Source organism: Astyanax mexicanus, chromosome 1 (genome assembly GCF_023375975.1).
Source record: "Astyanax mexicanus isolate ESR-SI-001 chromosome 1, AstMex3_surface, whole genome shotgun sequence".
NCBI lineage: Eukaryota > Metazoa > Chordata > Actinopteri > Characiformes > Acestrorhamphidae > Astyanax > Astyanax mexicanus.
In genome coordinates, this window is record NC_064408.1 from 6,532,866 (window position 1) to 6,548,186 (window position 15,321).

Consider the following 15,321-nt stretch of genomic DNA (forward strand, 5'->3'; position numbering starts at 1 on the left):
GGAGCTAAATGAATCTGATGGAGAGTTGTAGAGGTTCCTAATGGAGTTCTGTAATAATCTTCTCAATACTTTAGACTCTACCCCTAAAACATCTAGTGTAGGAACTGTGTATAAGAATATTGGAGCTAAATGGATCTGATGGTGAGTTGTAGAGGTTCCGAATGGAGTTCGGTGATAATCCTCTCAATACGTTAGACTCCACCCCTAAAACAGTCTAGTGTAGGAACTGTGTATAAGAATATTGGATCTAAATGGATCTGATGGAGAGTTGTAGAGGTTTCTAATGGAGTTCTGTGATAATCCTCTCAATACTTTAGACTCCACCCCTAAAACAGTCGAGTGTAGGAACTGTGTATAATAATATTGGAGTTAAATGGATCTGATGGAGAGTTGTAGAGGTTCCGAATGGAGTTCTTTGATAATCCAACATGCTGAGGCATCTGAGTTTTACTGTTTGTGTAGCTCAATAAATATGACCAAGATTTCTAAAGCCCATATCAGTTTAAATATTTACTGTATTGTTCGCACTACTGTAAGGCACACTATCAATAATTTTCTGTTTCTGTTTTCTGGTCTATTTTCATACATTTTAAGCAACACTAGTAAGGAACAGGGGTGTCGCCATGTTATCCTTCTAATCTAGAAGGTCTCACCACTTTTTAGGGGGAGGTTAACTAAATTAAGTAAAGCTAAGCCAAGCAAATACAACTGTATTTTATTTAAATATATATTGTCTTTTAAAGTAAAAAAAGCACTTGATGTTAAACTACACAGATTTTTCTCCTGAAAAAAAAATGTTTATTTGGGTGTGTAAAGTGCTTCCATTTTTCTACAGTAAGCTTAGATTCCCAAATGTCTCCAGCACTAAGGCTGGAGCATTAGCATTAGCCGCTAATCACTAGCACTAGTGGTTAGCGGCTAATGCCACCCTACAGCGCAACACTGGGGAACCCTAAGTGTTCAAGAAAGTCAGGGTGATGTGAAGAATACAGTCCAATATATTTTCCTCTGAACAGGAAAAGAACTAGCGCTTAGCATGGTTAGCAATTAGCAATGCTAGCATTGCTAGCTGCTGGTGTTGATCCACTGTGTTTTATTATCAAGTCTAAAGTCAGTGTAGTTTAGTTTTTTTTTTCTCAGAAAATCTTACAGCACTTCATGCTTCTTCCCTCTGCTACTGACAACTTTTATAGAGATGTGGATTTCATTTTCCAGCAGGACTTGGCACACTGCCCACACTGAGTACCAAAAGTACCAATTGGTCTTACAGTATATAATATTCTAATTTTCGGAGACACTGATATTTGGGTTTTTTCATTGGCTGTAAGCCATAATCATCAACAATAAAAGAAAAAAAAAAAACGCTTAAAATAGATCACTCTGTGTTTGATACATCTATATAATATATGAGTTTCACATTTTGAACTGAATTACTGAAATAAAGTAAAGTATCCACTCAGATTGGGAGGCTAACATGCTAAACATGAATTAAAGTGAATTATAATATTAAAGTATATAATTTGTTGTGTTTTATCTACAGTGTGAACCTAAATTTTCTGGACATAGAATTTCACTAATAGAAACACATGTCATCTTTTATTCTCCTTCTCTCTTTCATCCTATGGATGTTTTCATCAATGTAAGACAAGATAACCCTCTATCTGGTAGAATTTCAAATAGTGAAGTGAAGCAGCAAAGTGAGGGAAGGAAAAGGAAAGCAAAGCTAGAAGTTCAGAAAAGGGAAGAGATTTTATTATTTTGACTGTTTTCGTTCTGATTTATGAATCTTTCTGCTCATATCTTCTGACAGATCATAAATCAGCTTCCTGCGAGCGACAGTTAGGGAAAAAAAAGCTGTTTTTTTATTTCTGTGTGCATTAAAACAGAGAGAGAAAGAGAGAGAAATGAACATTCTCTGTTTTGAACTGATGGGTGGAACCACACTTTTTAAATATTTTAAATATTATTTTATTGACGCTCTTTTGTTTTCTAGTATTTCCTATAATTTCATTTTTTCATGAAAAAAAAAATCCTGCTATCATCATGATTTAGCCCGAACTTATCACTCTTTTATAACCGGATGTTCTTCAGGAGATTTTTTGGTTCGAATCCCAGTCATGCAGCTTGCCATCAGCTGCCGGAGCCGCGAGAGAGTACAGTTGTCCTTGCTCTCTCTGGGTGGGTACAGTAGATGTGCTCTTTTTTCCCCTCATCACTCCTAGGGTGATGTGGATCAGCACAAGGCTGCGTCTGTGAGCTGATGTATCAGAACCGAGTCGCTGCGCTTTCCTCCGAGCATGAGCGCTGACTTCACATGTATCGGAGGAGGTGTGTGATAGCCTTCACCCTTCTGGTGTGTTGGGACATCACTAGTGATAGGGGGAGTCCTAATCAGTGGGTTGAGTAATTGGCCGTGTAAATTGGGGAGAAAATATATAAAAAAAAAAGGTTCTATTAAAATCACTCAGATATAAAGAACTTCTTCTTCTGGTAGTTCATTAAATTACAGGGTAGACCATGATTTGAAGTTATTTCCCCCTAAATTATGGAATGAGTTCCCACAAAACCCCGGATGCAGAGTATAATATGGGAACCGGCCTGAGGTGCTTGTGCCAATACCGCCTAACAACACCATATCAACTACATGCATTACCATAGCAACCAAGAAGAGTGTCAGGGGGTGTAGAGCACTGGAGGAGGTCAGGCTGAAGGAGAACGATGGGTTAATTACAGGGTTAAAGTGATGGTGCTGAGGGTTGATTGAATACGAGCGCTGTGTGTGTGACAGACGAGGACTGAGGTGGGCTGAGGGGTAATACAGAACTCTCATTTATGTGTCCGTACAATAAATAACAATCTCTCTCTCTCTCTCTCTCTCTCTCTCTCTCTCTCTCTCTCTGTAGGTGAGTGCAGCTGTTTGGAGGGTTACTCGCCCGATCCTGAACACAAGCACCTCTGTATTCGAACCGACTGGGGCCGAAACGAAGGGTAAACCACCACAATTACACACATTTATACCGTATACAGCTCTGAAAAAATAAGAGAGGACTTAAAAATGATGAGTTTCTCTGATTTTACCAAATTAAAACCTCTGGAATATAATCAAGAGGAAGATGGATGATCACAAGCCATCAAACCACCAAACTGAACTGCTTAATTTTTTGCACCAGGGGTAAAGCAGCATAAAGTTATACAAAAGCAGTGTGTAAGACTGGTGGAGGAAAACATGATGCCAAAATGCATTAAAAAAACTGTGATTAAAAATCACCAGGGTTATTCCACCAAATATTGATTTCTAAACTCTTAAAACTTTATGAATATGAACTTGTTTTCTTTGCATTATTTGAGGTCTAAAAGCTCTTTATTTGGGAGAAATGTTCTTTGTAGTTTATAGAATAAAACAACAATGTTCATTTTACTCAAATATATATCTATAAATAGCAAAATGTATAGGAAAATGAAATACAAAAAAGCTCCTGTACTGATAGAGAGGGGGAAACTGTGGAGAAGAGGAAGGTAAAATACAAGAGGAAGAATAGAATAGAAAAAGCAAGTAGGAGTAGAAAGACCAAAAATAGTGGGATAAAGAAAGGGGTCAAGAGAGAAGGAGAGAGGTAACTCAAAAAGAGAAATATGTAGGTGAGATAAAGAGAAAAAATAGAAAAAGAAGAAATAGAGAGAGAGAGAGAGAGAGATGGGAAATCAAGGTAGGAAAAGAAGAAAGAGAAAGAGATAAAATAAAGCAGAGAGAATGCATAAGCAAAGGCAAAAGGTAGACTTAGAAATGGGTTAAGCAAGGAAATAATTATTGTAAAAGATAGATAGATAGATAGATAGATAGATAGATAGATAGATAGATAGATAGATAGATAGATAGATAGATAGATAGATGTTTGAGGGAAAGAGATCAAAGGAAAAGGAAGAGTATAGATAGAGAGAAAAGGCAAAAGATGGAAAGAGAGAGACAGAGAGAAAGACGTTTGTAGTGATGTAGAGAGAGAGTAGTAGAGAAAGAGACAAAGAGAGAGAGAGAGAGAAATAGAGATGTAGAGGGAGATTAAAGGAAAAGGAATATAATAGATAGAGACAGAGGAAAGGCAAAGGGATCTAGAGAGGGAAGGAGAGAGATGTAGAGAAAGGTAGAGAAAGAAAGACCCATAGAGAGAAAAAGAGCAAGAGAAAGATGCAGAGACAGAGGGAGAGATGTAGAGAGAGGGAGAGAGATCTAGATAGAGAGAGAGGTAGAGAAAGAGATGTAGAGGTATCTATAAATAGAGAGAAAAGTAGAGATGTAAAGAGAGATGGAAGGTAAAGGAATGGAATAGACACAGATGTAAGGCAGAGAGAGACGTGGAGAGAGAGGGAGTGATAGAGGAAGAGAAAGGGAGAGGGAGAGAGATTGAAGGAAAAGGAAGAGAATAGATAGAGAGAAAAGGCAAGGATGGAGAGAGAAATATCAAATGAAAAAGAATAGAATAAACAGAGATGAAAGGCAAAACATATAGAGAGAAATGTAGAAAGAGAGAGGGAGAGAGAGAGATCAAAGGAAAATGAATAGAATAGATACAGAGAAAAGTCAAGAGAGAGAGAAACATGTAGAGATAGAGAAAGATCTAGAGAGAGAAAAGTAGAGAAAGAGAGATCTAGAGAGAGAAGTAGAGACGTAGAGAGAGAGAGAAGTAGAGACATAGAGAGAGAGAGCTCGAAAGAAAAGCAATAGAATAGATATAAGGAAAAGACAAAAGAGAGGGAGGGAGGGAGAGAGAGAGAGAGAGATGTAGAGAGAGAAAAGGGTAGAGAAAGAAAGACCTATAGAGAGAAAAAGAGAGAGAGAAAGATGTAGAGACAGAGGGAGAGAGATATAGAGGGGGAGAGAGATCTAGAAAGGGAGATAAAGAGAGAGAGGGAGGTAGAGAAAGAGATGTAGAAGGATCTAGAAATACTGTAGAAACATAAGTAGAGATGTAAAGAGAGATGGAAGGTAAAGGAGTGGAATAGACACAGATGTAAGGCAGAGAGAGACGTAAAGAGAGAGGGAGTGATAGAGGAAGAGGAAGAGAAAGAGGGAGAGAGATTGAAGGAAAAGGAAGAGAATAGATAGAGAGAAAAGGTAGAAAAAGATAGAGAGAAAAATATCAATTGAAAAAGAATAGAATAAACAGAGATGAAAGGTAAAACATATGGAGAGAAATGTAGAGAGAGAGAGGGAGAGAGAGAGAGAGATCTAGATACAGAGAAAAGGCAAGAGAGAGAGAAACATGTAGAGATAGAGAAAGATCTAGAGAGAGAAAAGTAGAGAAAGAGAGATCTAGAGAGAGAGAAGTAGAGGCGTAGAGAGAGAGAAAGAAAGAGAGAGAGAAAAGCAATAGAATAGATACAGACAAAAGACAAACAAGAGAGAGGGAGGGAGGGAGAGATGTAGAGAGAGAAAAAGATAGAGAAAGAAAGACCTATAGAGAGAAAAAGAGGGAGAGAAAAATGTAGAGACAGAGGGAGAGTGATATAGAGGGAGGGAGAGAGATGTAGAGTGAGAGAGAGAGATCTACAGAGAGAGAGAGAGGGAGGTAGAGAAAGAGATGTAGAGGGATCTAGAAATACTGTAGAGAGATAAGTAGAGATGTAAAGAGAGATGGAAGGTAAAGGAATGAAATAGACACAGAGGAAAGGCAAAAGAGAGAGAGGGAGAGAGAGTGAGACAGAGAGACGTAAAGAGAGAGGGAGTGATAGAGGAAGAGAAAGGGAGAGGGAGAGAGATTGAAGGAAAAGGAAGAGAATAGATAGAGAGAAAAGGCAAAAGATGGAGAAAGAGAGAGACAGAGAGATCAAATGAAAGGGAATAAAATAAACAAAGATGAAAGGTAAAACATATATAGAGATTGGAGAAATTATAGGAAAAATGAATAAAACAGGTACAGAGAAAAGGTGAGAGAGAGAGAGAGAGAGAGAGGGAAAGATATGTAGAGAGAGAGAAAGATGCATATATAGAGAGAGGTACATAAAAAGAGATCTAGAGAGAGAGAAGTAAAGAAGTAGAGAGAGAGCTTGAAGGAAAAGCAATAGAATAGATGCAGAGTAAAGGCAAAAGAGATAGAGGGAGAGAGACAGAGAGAGAGAGAGAGAGAGAGAGAGAGAGTAAATGCTTCATCACCTCTCTCTAAGCCCGCTGAAGTGTTACTAGCCTCGGTGACTCTGGCGGTGCATGCTAATTAACCTGGCCCGGAGAGCAGCTGGTCCAATCAGAAGCAGCGCTGGGCTTTCCTCCTGGCAGCGCTCCGAGAGACTGGCGGGACCAGGCGACGGAGGTGACGGGCGGTGATGTAGCTGAAGGGGAACATGGAGAAACGGACAGCAGATGCTGGAGCTGCAGCTTTAGGCACACTGAGTGAGGAGCGTGACAGAGATTATTAAAAATGTATAAATGAAAAAAATAAATATAAAAAAAATATATTAAAATTATCCAAACCAATCTGGCCCTGTGTGAAAAAGTGTTTGATGGCAAAACCAGCAATCAAACTTTACAGATAACTGATAACGAGTCTTTCTCATCTCTGTGGAGGAATTTAGTTCCACTCTTCTTTACAGAATTACAGTTTTAATTCAGACACATTGGAGGATTTTCCAGAATAAAAGTCCTGTTTAAGATCATCCACAGCATCTCAATCATCCAGACTTTAACTAGACCCTCTAAAACCTGTATTTATTTTTTATTTGTATTTTATTTTATTTTTTTAAGTCATTCAGAGGTGAACTTCTTGTTTGTGTGCTTTGGGTCATTGTCCTGCTGCAGAACCCAAGTACACCTGAGCTTGAGGTCAGTAAGGAACAGATGGACGTATTCTGATTCTCCAGATTCAGCAAAATTCCTGCTTCCATCTATTACAGCAAATTAAATTCCAGCAGCCCCAGACCATCATCACAACCACCACCATGTTTTACATTATTCAGAGAGATGGTTGGTTGTGGTGTTTTTGGTCAGCAGTGTTTTTTATCTTGGAATTCTCGCATGGAGACCATTTTCACCCAGTCTCTTATTATTCTTATTATTGAATCATTAACACTGATTTTAACTGAGGCGAGTGAGATCCTGCAGTTCTTTAAATGTAGTTCTGGGTTCTTTTGGGATCTCCTGGATGAGTTCTTCATGCCCTTTTGGAGTAATTTCAATCGGTCGGCCGGTCACTCCTGGGAAGGTTCACCAGTGTTCCATGTTTTTTCTCCATTAGTGAATAATAATAGTGAATCACTGTGGTTCTCTGGAGTCCCAAAGCTTTAAAAATGACTTTATAACCTTTTCCAGACTGATAGATGATCAATGACTTTGTTTTCTCATCTGTTTTTGAATTTCTTTCTTCAGATCAAGGCAAATTGTGTTGCTTTTTAAGATCTTTTATCTGCTTCATGTTGTCAGACGGGTTCTATTTAAGTGATTTCTTGGTTCTACAGGTCTGGCAGAAATCAGGTCTGATTGTGGTTAGTAGTAAAATGGAACTCAGCTTTCCAAAATGTGTGATTAACCCTTTGAGCTCTAGGCTGTTTTGGTTTGGTGTTTTTTCTCAATTTTTGTTTTCAGTTCCTCTTTTTCAGGTCTTAAAACACAGTAATTAAATCAGACAGACACATGCCCTGATCTCTTTTACTCCAGAAGACATATGGCTGCTCAAAAATATAATCATTTAAAATGTAAAAGGAAGCAGAATTATTATATTGTCCTGGAACTGATCATGTTTTGCTCAAAATTTTACCAAGCGCCTGTTTTTTTTTTTTTTTTTTTTTTTTTTTTTTTTAACTTATTTTTGAATGTATGGACTTTAAATATATTTACACCTAAGATCTAATCTTTTCAAAATTGGTTAGACTAGAGTGTTTATGAGTTTAAAGAAAGCATAAGAATATTAATAATATATAGTTCATTACATGGTTTATTAATTATTACTTTGATAAAATACATGGAGAAACAGCATCAGGCGGAGTTATTTTTCTTGATAATCAATAATCACACCTCTAGGATACATGTAGATACTAAAAACCTGATACTCAGAGCAGCCTATACCTTTCAGTATTTTAATTATTCAGGACACACAAAGAAAACTACAATATATACAAAAATGTAAACTTTTTAGTCTTAATAATAACAAAAAAAAGTTTAGAGCACAATAAAATAAGTAAAATAAAAGCTATATAAAGTAGTGCGCACACCATACCTAGCTTTAGTTTGAGTAAAGCAGGTAGTTTCACACTTTTTCTGTGGACACTTTTGAGTCTTTATTTACTGATATTATTTGGTTTGAAACATCATATAAATATGTTTGAAGCACTAAAGGTAAATAATATTGGTTGGGGAAGGAGATTTTTCACTTTTTTAGGTGTTTTATCTCAATGGGTTTCTTGTAGATTTAGCTTTACCGCACTGGGATTTGATCACTAGTTTTAGAAAGAGTAAGCTCCGCCCTTTCTGACCATATATGGATTATGTTTATGTGTGAAGGGATTCCTGAGTAATTAAGCTGAGAACACAAGATGTGATTTTGGATGGGAAATACCATTCTAAACCTTCTTTTCTTTATTTTTTCCTATAGGCCGTGGCCGTACTCAAACCTGGAGAGGGGTTACGACCTGGTCACCGGGGAGCAAGCGCCGGAGAAGATCTTCAGGTAAGCAGTCCGCCGGTCCCTGTCCGATCACATGAGCAGATGTGCGCTGAGAAAAGCTCCCCAGGCGCCCGTCCCTTCCCGACACGCTCCGTCTCAGACAGCGCATCTTTCCAAACGCTCCTTTCTGAGCAGAAGTGGACCCGACAAAAAGCCCCAGAGGCGAGAGTGAGGGGGCTTCAGGACCACTCTGGCCTCGGGCGATGTTCTGGCCCTGAGCTTTTTTTCAGGGGCTTTCAGCGCCGGGCCTTTTTGACGATGCACCGACCTGATGGGAGCATCCTCAATGACATTTCAGAGGCAGGCCGAGAGCGGCGGTGACTGGAGGCTGGATTTAACAGCCACTCCGAGGGCTTTTATGAGCACCTTTCAGCTTCGCACAGAATTGATTTCTTCAGAAGGTCCAACCCTGGGCTGCTCTCCAGTGCTAAATTTAGAATTCGGAGAGATCCAGAGGAGGAGAATAAATAAATAAATAAATGGAGGGTAACCAGTGGTGTGAAGGGGAAGTGAAGTTGATAAAAAAAATGGTCATAGAAGAAGCTTTCAATGGATGAACTTTCAATAGAACGACATTTTACAGGATCGTTCATGAGCAAAACATGTTGTGAGAGTGGGAAGAACCTTGTGTAAAAGTTACTCAACCGCTTTATATTATGAACTACTGTCCAAAAAGGGCTCCTAAATAGCTGTAGAACCTTTAGCTATCACTATGAAGTAGAAAGTTGCTAAAATGGTCTAAATAGAACCTTTTAATGTAAAGGTTTGAAAACAAACTAAGATTATAAACCAAATAAAGGTAACCAGTGCTGAAAAGGAGAAAGTTGCTAATAAAAAAAAATAAAAAAGTTCATAGAAAAGTCTTCAAATGGCTGAACGATCAATTTAAGAACATTTTATTGGACCATTTTTTGGCAAACAAGTTTTTTATGAGAGTATAAAGAACCTTGTTTAAAAGTTTCACATCCTTCTAATATCAGAAACTGTATAAAAAAGTTAAATTGCTGTAGAACCTATTTGCCAGAAAAAGTATCCATCACTGTAATGTAAAAAGTTGCTAAAATGATCTAAATAGAACCTTTTAATGGAAGAAAGTGTAAGGTTAGAAAACAAACTCAGATTATAAACCAAATAAAGCTAACCAGTGCTATGAAGGAGAAAATTGTAAAAAGGGTCATAGAAGAAGCTTTCCATTGATGAACTTTCAATAGAACGACATTTTACAGGATCGTTCACGAACAAAACATGTTGTGAGAGTGTGAAGAATCTTGTGCTAAAGTTACTCAACCGCTTTTTATTATGAACTACTGTCCAAAACGGGCCCTTAAATAGCTGTAGAACCTTTAGCCAGAAAAAGTATCCATCGCTGTAATGTAAAAAGTTGCTAAAATGGTCTATAAATGGATAAAACATCTTCATATCACTTACCATATTTTTTTTCGCACAATAAGGCACACCGGATTATAAGGTGCCCTATCAATAAACGTCTATTTTCTGGTCTATTTTCATACATACACATTATGTGACACTAGTAAGGAACAGGGGAGTCGCCATGTTTTCCTTCTAATTCATCAGATCTCGCCGCTGGGTGGTGGTGCGGGTTAGGTTAAGGAAGTTTGTAACGCTAAGCTTAGGAAACAAAACAGTAATTCATAAAAAAAAGAAAGAGCTAGTGCTTGCCGCATTTAGCGGCTAATGCTATTACTGCTTCAGCAGTGCTAGCTGGGGTTAGCAGCAGGCTACAGTCCGATAATACTGCTTTATATTATGCTTTATGTCCAAAAAGGGCTCCATAATTGCTGTAGAACCATTTGTCAGAAACAAATATATATATAAATAACCAGCACTATTAAATAGAATTTGACTAAAAAAGTTGTAAAAGAACTTTTCAATGGATTAACGTTCAATTTAAGAACATTTAATTGGATGGTTCTTTGGTAAACCATATTGTGAGAGTGTGAAGAACATTTTTAAAGGTTTCACATGCATCATAAGCTGTGTTTATAAGATTAACAAAACATGTTATATTTACTTTAAATTATTCATTATTTATTACATTTGTTTAGTTAATAAACGTGCGGCTATACAGAATGCCCAGCCTTTATATCTCACCCAAAAACGTGGATCTGATGGATTGACATCCTAAAGTTTGAAATAACAGTAAATTACATAGCAAATTATAGGATAAAAACACAATACTAAAAACAATATGACAAATTAAAATATAGGTGTCAATAAAAAACAGTTTTTGATAAATCTATGAACTAAGTAAAGTAAAAGTAAAACAAAATAAAACAGGGTGCACTGGATTATAAGGCGCATTATGCGACACTAGTAAGGAACAGGGGTGCTGCCATGTTTTTTTTTTTCTTTTAATTTATCAGGTCTAGCTATAATTCTTAAAAAAGAACAGCGCTGGATGTCAATCTACACAGATTTCTCTCCTGAAAACGGTTTATTTTGGTGAGTAAAGTGCTTCCATTTATGTACAGTAAGCTTAGAATTCCAGATTTCTACTAAGGCTAGGTGCAGCAGCATTAGCATTAGCATTAACATTAGCGGCTAATGCCGCCTGATGGTGCTACACTGAGAAACCCTGAGTGTTCTGGTAAGCCAGGATGATATTAGCTAGCATTTTGTCCCACGTAGCTTGTTTTTTAACACGGTAAATGCATAGACTACAGGCTGATAATACTCACCTCTGAACGGTGAAAGAGCTAGCGCTTAGCGCACTTAGCGGGTAATGCTATAATGCTGCTCCAGCAGTGCTAGCTGAGGTTAGCAGCAAGCTACAGATTACCGATAATACTCACTTTTGAACGAGGAAAGAGCTAGCGCTTAGTGTGGTTAGTGGTTAATGCTAATGCTGCTCCAGCCTTAGAGGTGGAGAAACTTCACTGAAACTCCTGTATAACTCTGTACTTCAGTAAAGTGGCTTTACTTTACTGATTATAAGGCACACTGATGATTTTGAGGAAAATTATAGGATTTTAAGTGCGAATTATAATGCGATAAATACGCATAATAATGTTAGCTTTAAGCTAGTGGTCCTAAAGGACGATTTTAGTCTTTCCAATGTTAAAATACACTTTTTTGATTAAAATACTGGGGATAATTGTAATTATTCACTGTGATGTTATGAATACAGTGACAGTAAAGGTGCTGCTGTGTAATTCTGCTGCTTAATAACCGGATTATACTGTGTTAATTCTGCTTTATTCAAAGACGTACCTAATACCAACGCACCCGCGCTGCTTAATTAGCTCAATCCGTCTGTTCTGACTGATGCACTGCTGAGGATGGAGCGTGCCATAATCATTACTTATAGTAATTATCATTTCTTGCCTTGCCAATTAACAGTCCATCACTGTTTAATTAGCGCATTTACAAAAACACATGAGGTGAATGTTTCCCAGCTTTTTCAGAGTGCAGGCCCTGGTGAAAAAAAATATGGTACCACTTTAAAATAAGACTACCTTTATAAAGGGTTTATAAATGGTTTACAATTAGATTATTAATGGTTACTAATTAGGTTGTAAATGCCTTAAAAATCATTAATAATCAGTTATAACACATACGTAGACAGAGCAACAATATAGATGGCTGTGGGTTCACTATTTGGCAAAAAACAGGTCATTGTTGCCCTTTCTATGTATGTGTTATAACTGATTATTAATGATTTACAACCTAATTAGTAACTATTTATAAACTAATTGTAAACCATTTATAAACCCTCTATAAAGGTAGTCTTATTTTAAAGTGGTACCAAAAATATACTTAATTGTACTTACTTAAAATATATTAAAAGTACATTAATATTATGCTTTTATTAAATGTTTGAAAGTAAAATTTGATCAACTATTTTTTGTATCAAAAAACACACAATATAGTGTATTTAAAAAGAAAATAGACTACTATTAAGTACACTTTTAGTTTAATGTAAGTTTAACTTTAATATACTTCTAAAATGCTTATTTTCAAATATACTTAATAATAATATTGTACATTTTTAGGAAAGTGTGTTAAAAACAACTGTTACGGTAGTTCACTTAATTTACTTTTTATATATACATACAGTATTTAGGTATTACATTAATATATAACAATTAAAATGTATTTTATTGTATAATGTAATTATAATTATCAAAACATATAAATATAAGTAAATTATAGGACACCATTTTAAACATTTAAATTTCAAATAAAAAAAAAAAAAAAAAAATTGTAACATGCTAAAAATAATAGTACAGTATATTAAAATTAAAAATATATATATATATTTTTACCCAACAAAGTATATACTAGAAGTGTGCTACTTACAAAAAGACAGGAACAAAAAGCATATATATTTGTGCTCTAATGTAAAAAAATAGATCACATATATTTAACATCATCAATTCTTAGTACATATACTTCTAATATACCTGGTGTATAATAAAAAAGTGATACAGTTGTAATACTCTACTCATTAAATGTATTATAATTTTAATGTAAGCATATTTATATTTAAAATATGGGGTTACATACAAAACATGAAGTAGTTGAAATGTTTAAATGCTACTTAAGTAAAGTATATTTAAAATAGCTCCATTTTAGTACAGTAGAAAAATATAAATATAAGTATATTATAGGATACAGTGTTAAATAACATAACAACAATTGTAGTACAGTATATTAAAATATATATTTTATACCCAACAAAGTATAGTAGAAGTGTGCTACTTAAAAAGACATAATAAATAGTAATACTCATTAAATGTATTGTAATATTAATAAGCATACTTAAAATATGGGGTTAAATACATGAAGTAATTTAAATGTTTAAACGTTACTTAAGTATGTTTGAAATAGTTCTATTTTAGTACAGTTAAGTACACTTAGCACAATTTAAGTAAGACTATTGTACTATTTTTATACTGTAATTAAAGTATAATTTTACTGAAGATTTTAGCACTCTTTAAATATACTGATTAATATAATATAATGTGGCTACAAGAACACTTTAGTGCACTGAAGCATAATAATAATGCTTTTTTTCATTAGGGGCGGGGTTCAAAGTCAAAGTCAAAGTCAAAGTGGTTTTTATTGTCATTTCAGCTATATACAGAGTACACAGTGAAACGAAACAACGTTCCTCCAGGGACCATGGTGCACATAAACACAGTGTAGACAGAACAATAGTGCAACAGTACAAAAGTGCAGACAGACAATACAACACAATACAGACAAAGAATAATAAATAACAAGACAGTGTGCAAATTATGCAGTGCGCAAAAAAGACCAGTGAGGTAGTAATTACCTCTATTACACAGTGTGCAATAGAGTCCAGTGAGGTAGTAGGGTTTTTAGTGCTTTCCATTTTCTGGGGTAAGTGGGGTAAGAGTGTGTGTGCATGTACAGAAAAAACATCAGTTCAGTCTCTGCAGTTAAGGAGTCTGATGGCTTGGGGGTAGAAGCTGTTGCAGAATCTGGTCGTGCTGGACCGGATGCTGCGGTACCTTCTTCCCGAAGGCAGGAGGGAGAACAGTTTGTGTGAGGGATGAGTGGGGTCATTCACAATGCTGGTTGCTTTGCGGATGCTGCGGGTGGTGTAAATGTCCGTGATGGAGGGGAGAGAGACGCCGATGATCCTCTCAGCTGTCCTCACAATACGCTGGAGGGTCTTGCGGTCAGAGACGGTGCAGGTCCCAAACCAGGCAGTGATGCAGCTGCTCAGGATGCTCTCAATGGTCCCTCTATAGAAGAGTGTGAGGATGGGTGGAGGGAGACGGGCCTTTCTCAGCTTCCGGAGGAAGTAGAGACGCTGCTGGGCTTTCTTGGCTGTAGAGCTGGTGTTCAGGGTCCAGGTGAGGTTATCTGCTAAGTGGACACCAAGGAACTTGGTCCTCTTAACAATCTCCACAGAGGACCCGTCGATGTTGAGTGGAGAGTGGGTGTGTTGTGCTCTCCTGAAGTCAACAACCATTTCCTTTGTCTTGTCCACATTCAGGTGAAGGTTGTTGACTGTACACCAGTCTGTCAGCCGCTGCACCTCTTCTCTGTATGCTGACTCGTCGCCTTTGGTGATGAGACCCAGCACGGTTGTATCATCGGCAAACTTGATAAAGCTGTTAGAACTATGTTTTGCAGCACAGTCATGAGTCAGCAGGGTGAACAGCAGAGGACTCAGGACACTGCCCTGGGGGGCCACCGTGTTCAGTGTTATGGTGCTGGAGGTGCTGCCTCCGAACCGGACTGACTGGGGTCTCCCCGTCAGAAAGTCCAGGATCCAGGTCCAGGGTCTATTGAAATGTTGAGTTGTTGTTTTTTTTCGTGCACACCTTCTTCAGTCCAGCTGAAATTTATACCAGCCCTCCTCCGTCACCTTACTTACTCCGCCTGTCATCACTCTCCTCCGCCCGACGACACAATCGTTTAATGCAGGCGGTCCGGGGCTGATGGATGGTCTGGAGAAGGAGCCAATCGATGGGCCGGGTAGCGTCAGCTGATGATTTGGAGCGCGGGTGTGTTATTTATGAGTGGAAGTGTGTATTGATCGGAGCTGATTTACTGTTTACTTGTCTATATCATAGGTCAGGGACCCGCTTCACTCAGCGGTCGAGCTTTAGAGAGAGCGACACTGACGGCTGATGGACGAGGTGTTTCTGTTACGCCTCCTGTAGACGTCTGGGGC

General features: G+C 37.4%; 1 protein-coding gene across 1 annotated transcript in view; it reads left to right on the forward strand.

Annotated features, from left to right (window-relative positions):
- Positions 1–15,321, forward strand: part of LOC103040661 (astrotactin-2) — a 1,082,674-nt gene that overhangs the window by 655,245 nt on the left and 412,108 nt on the right. The window contains exons 8-9 of the mRNA XM_049465818.1: positions 2,904–2,988; positions 8,577–8,651. Coding sequence (XP_049321775.1) covers positions 2,904–2,988; positions 8,577–8,651 — 160 coding nt within the window. The remainder of the gene's footprint in view (positions 1–2,903; positions 2,989–8,576; positions 8,652–15,321) is intronic.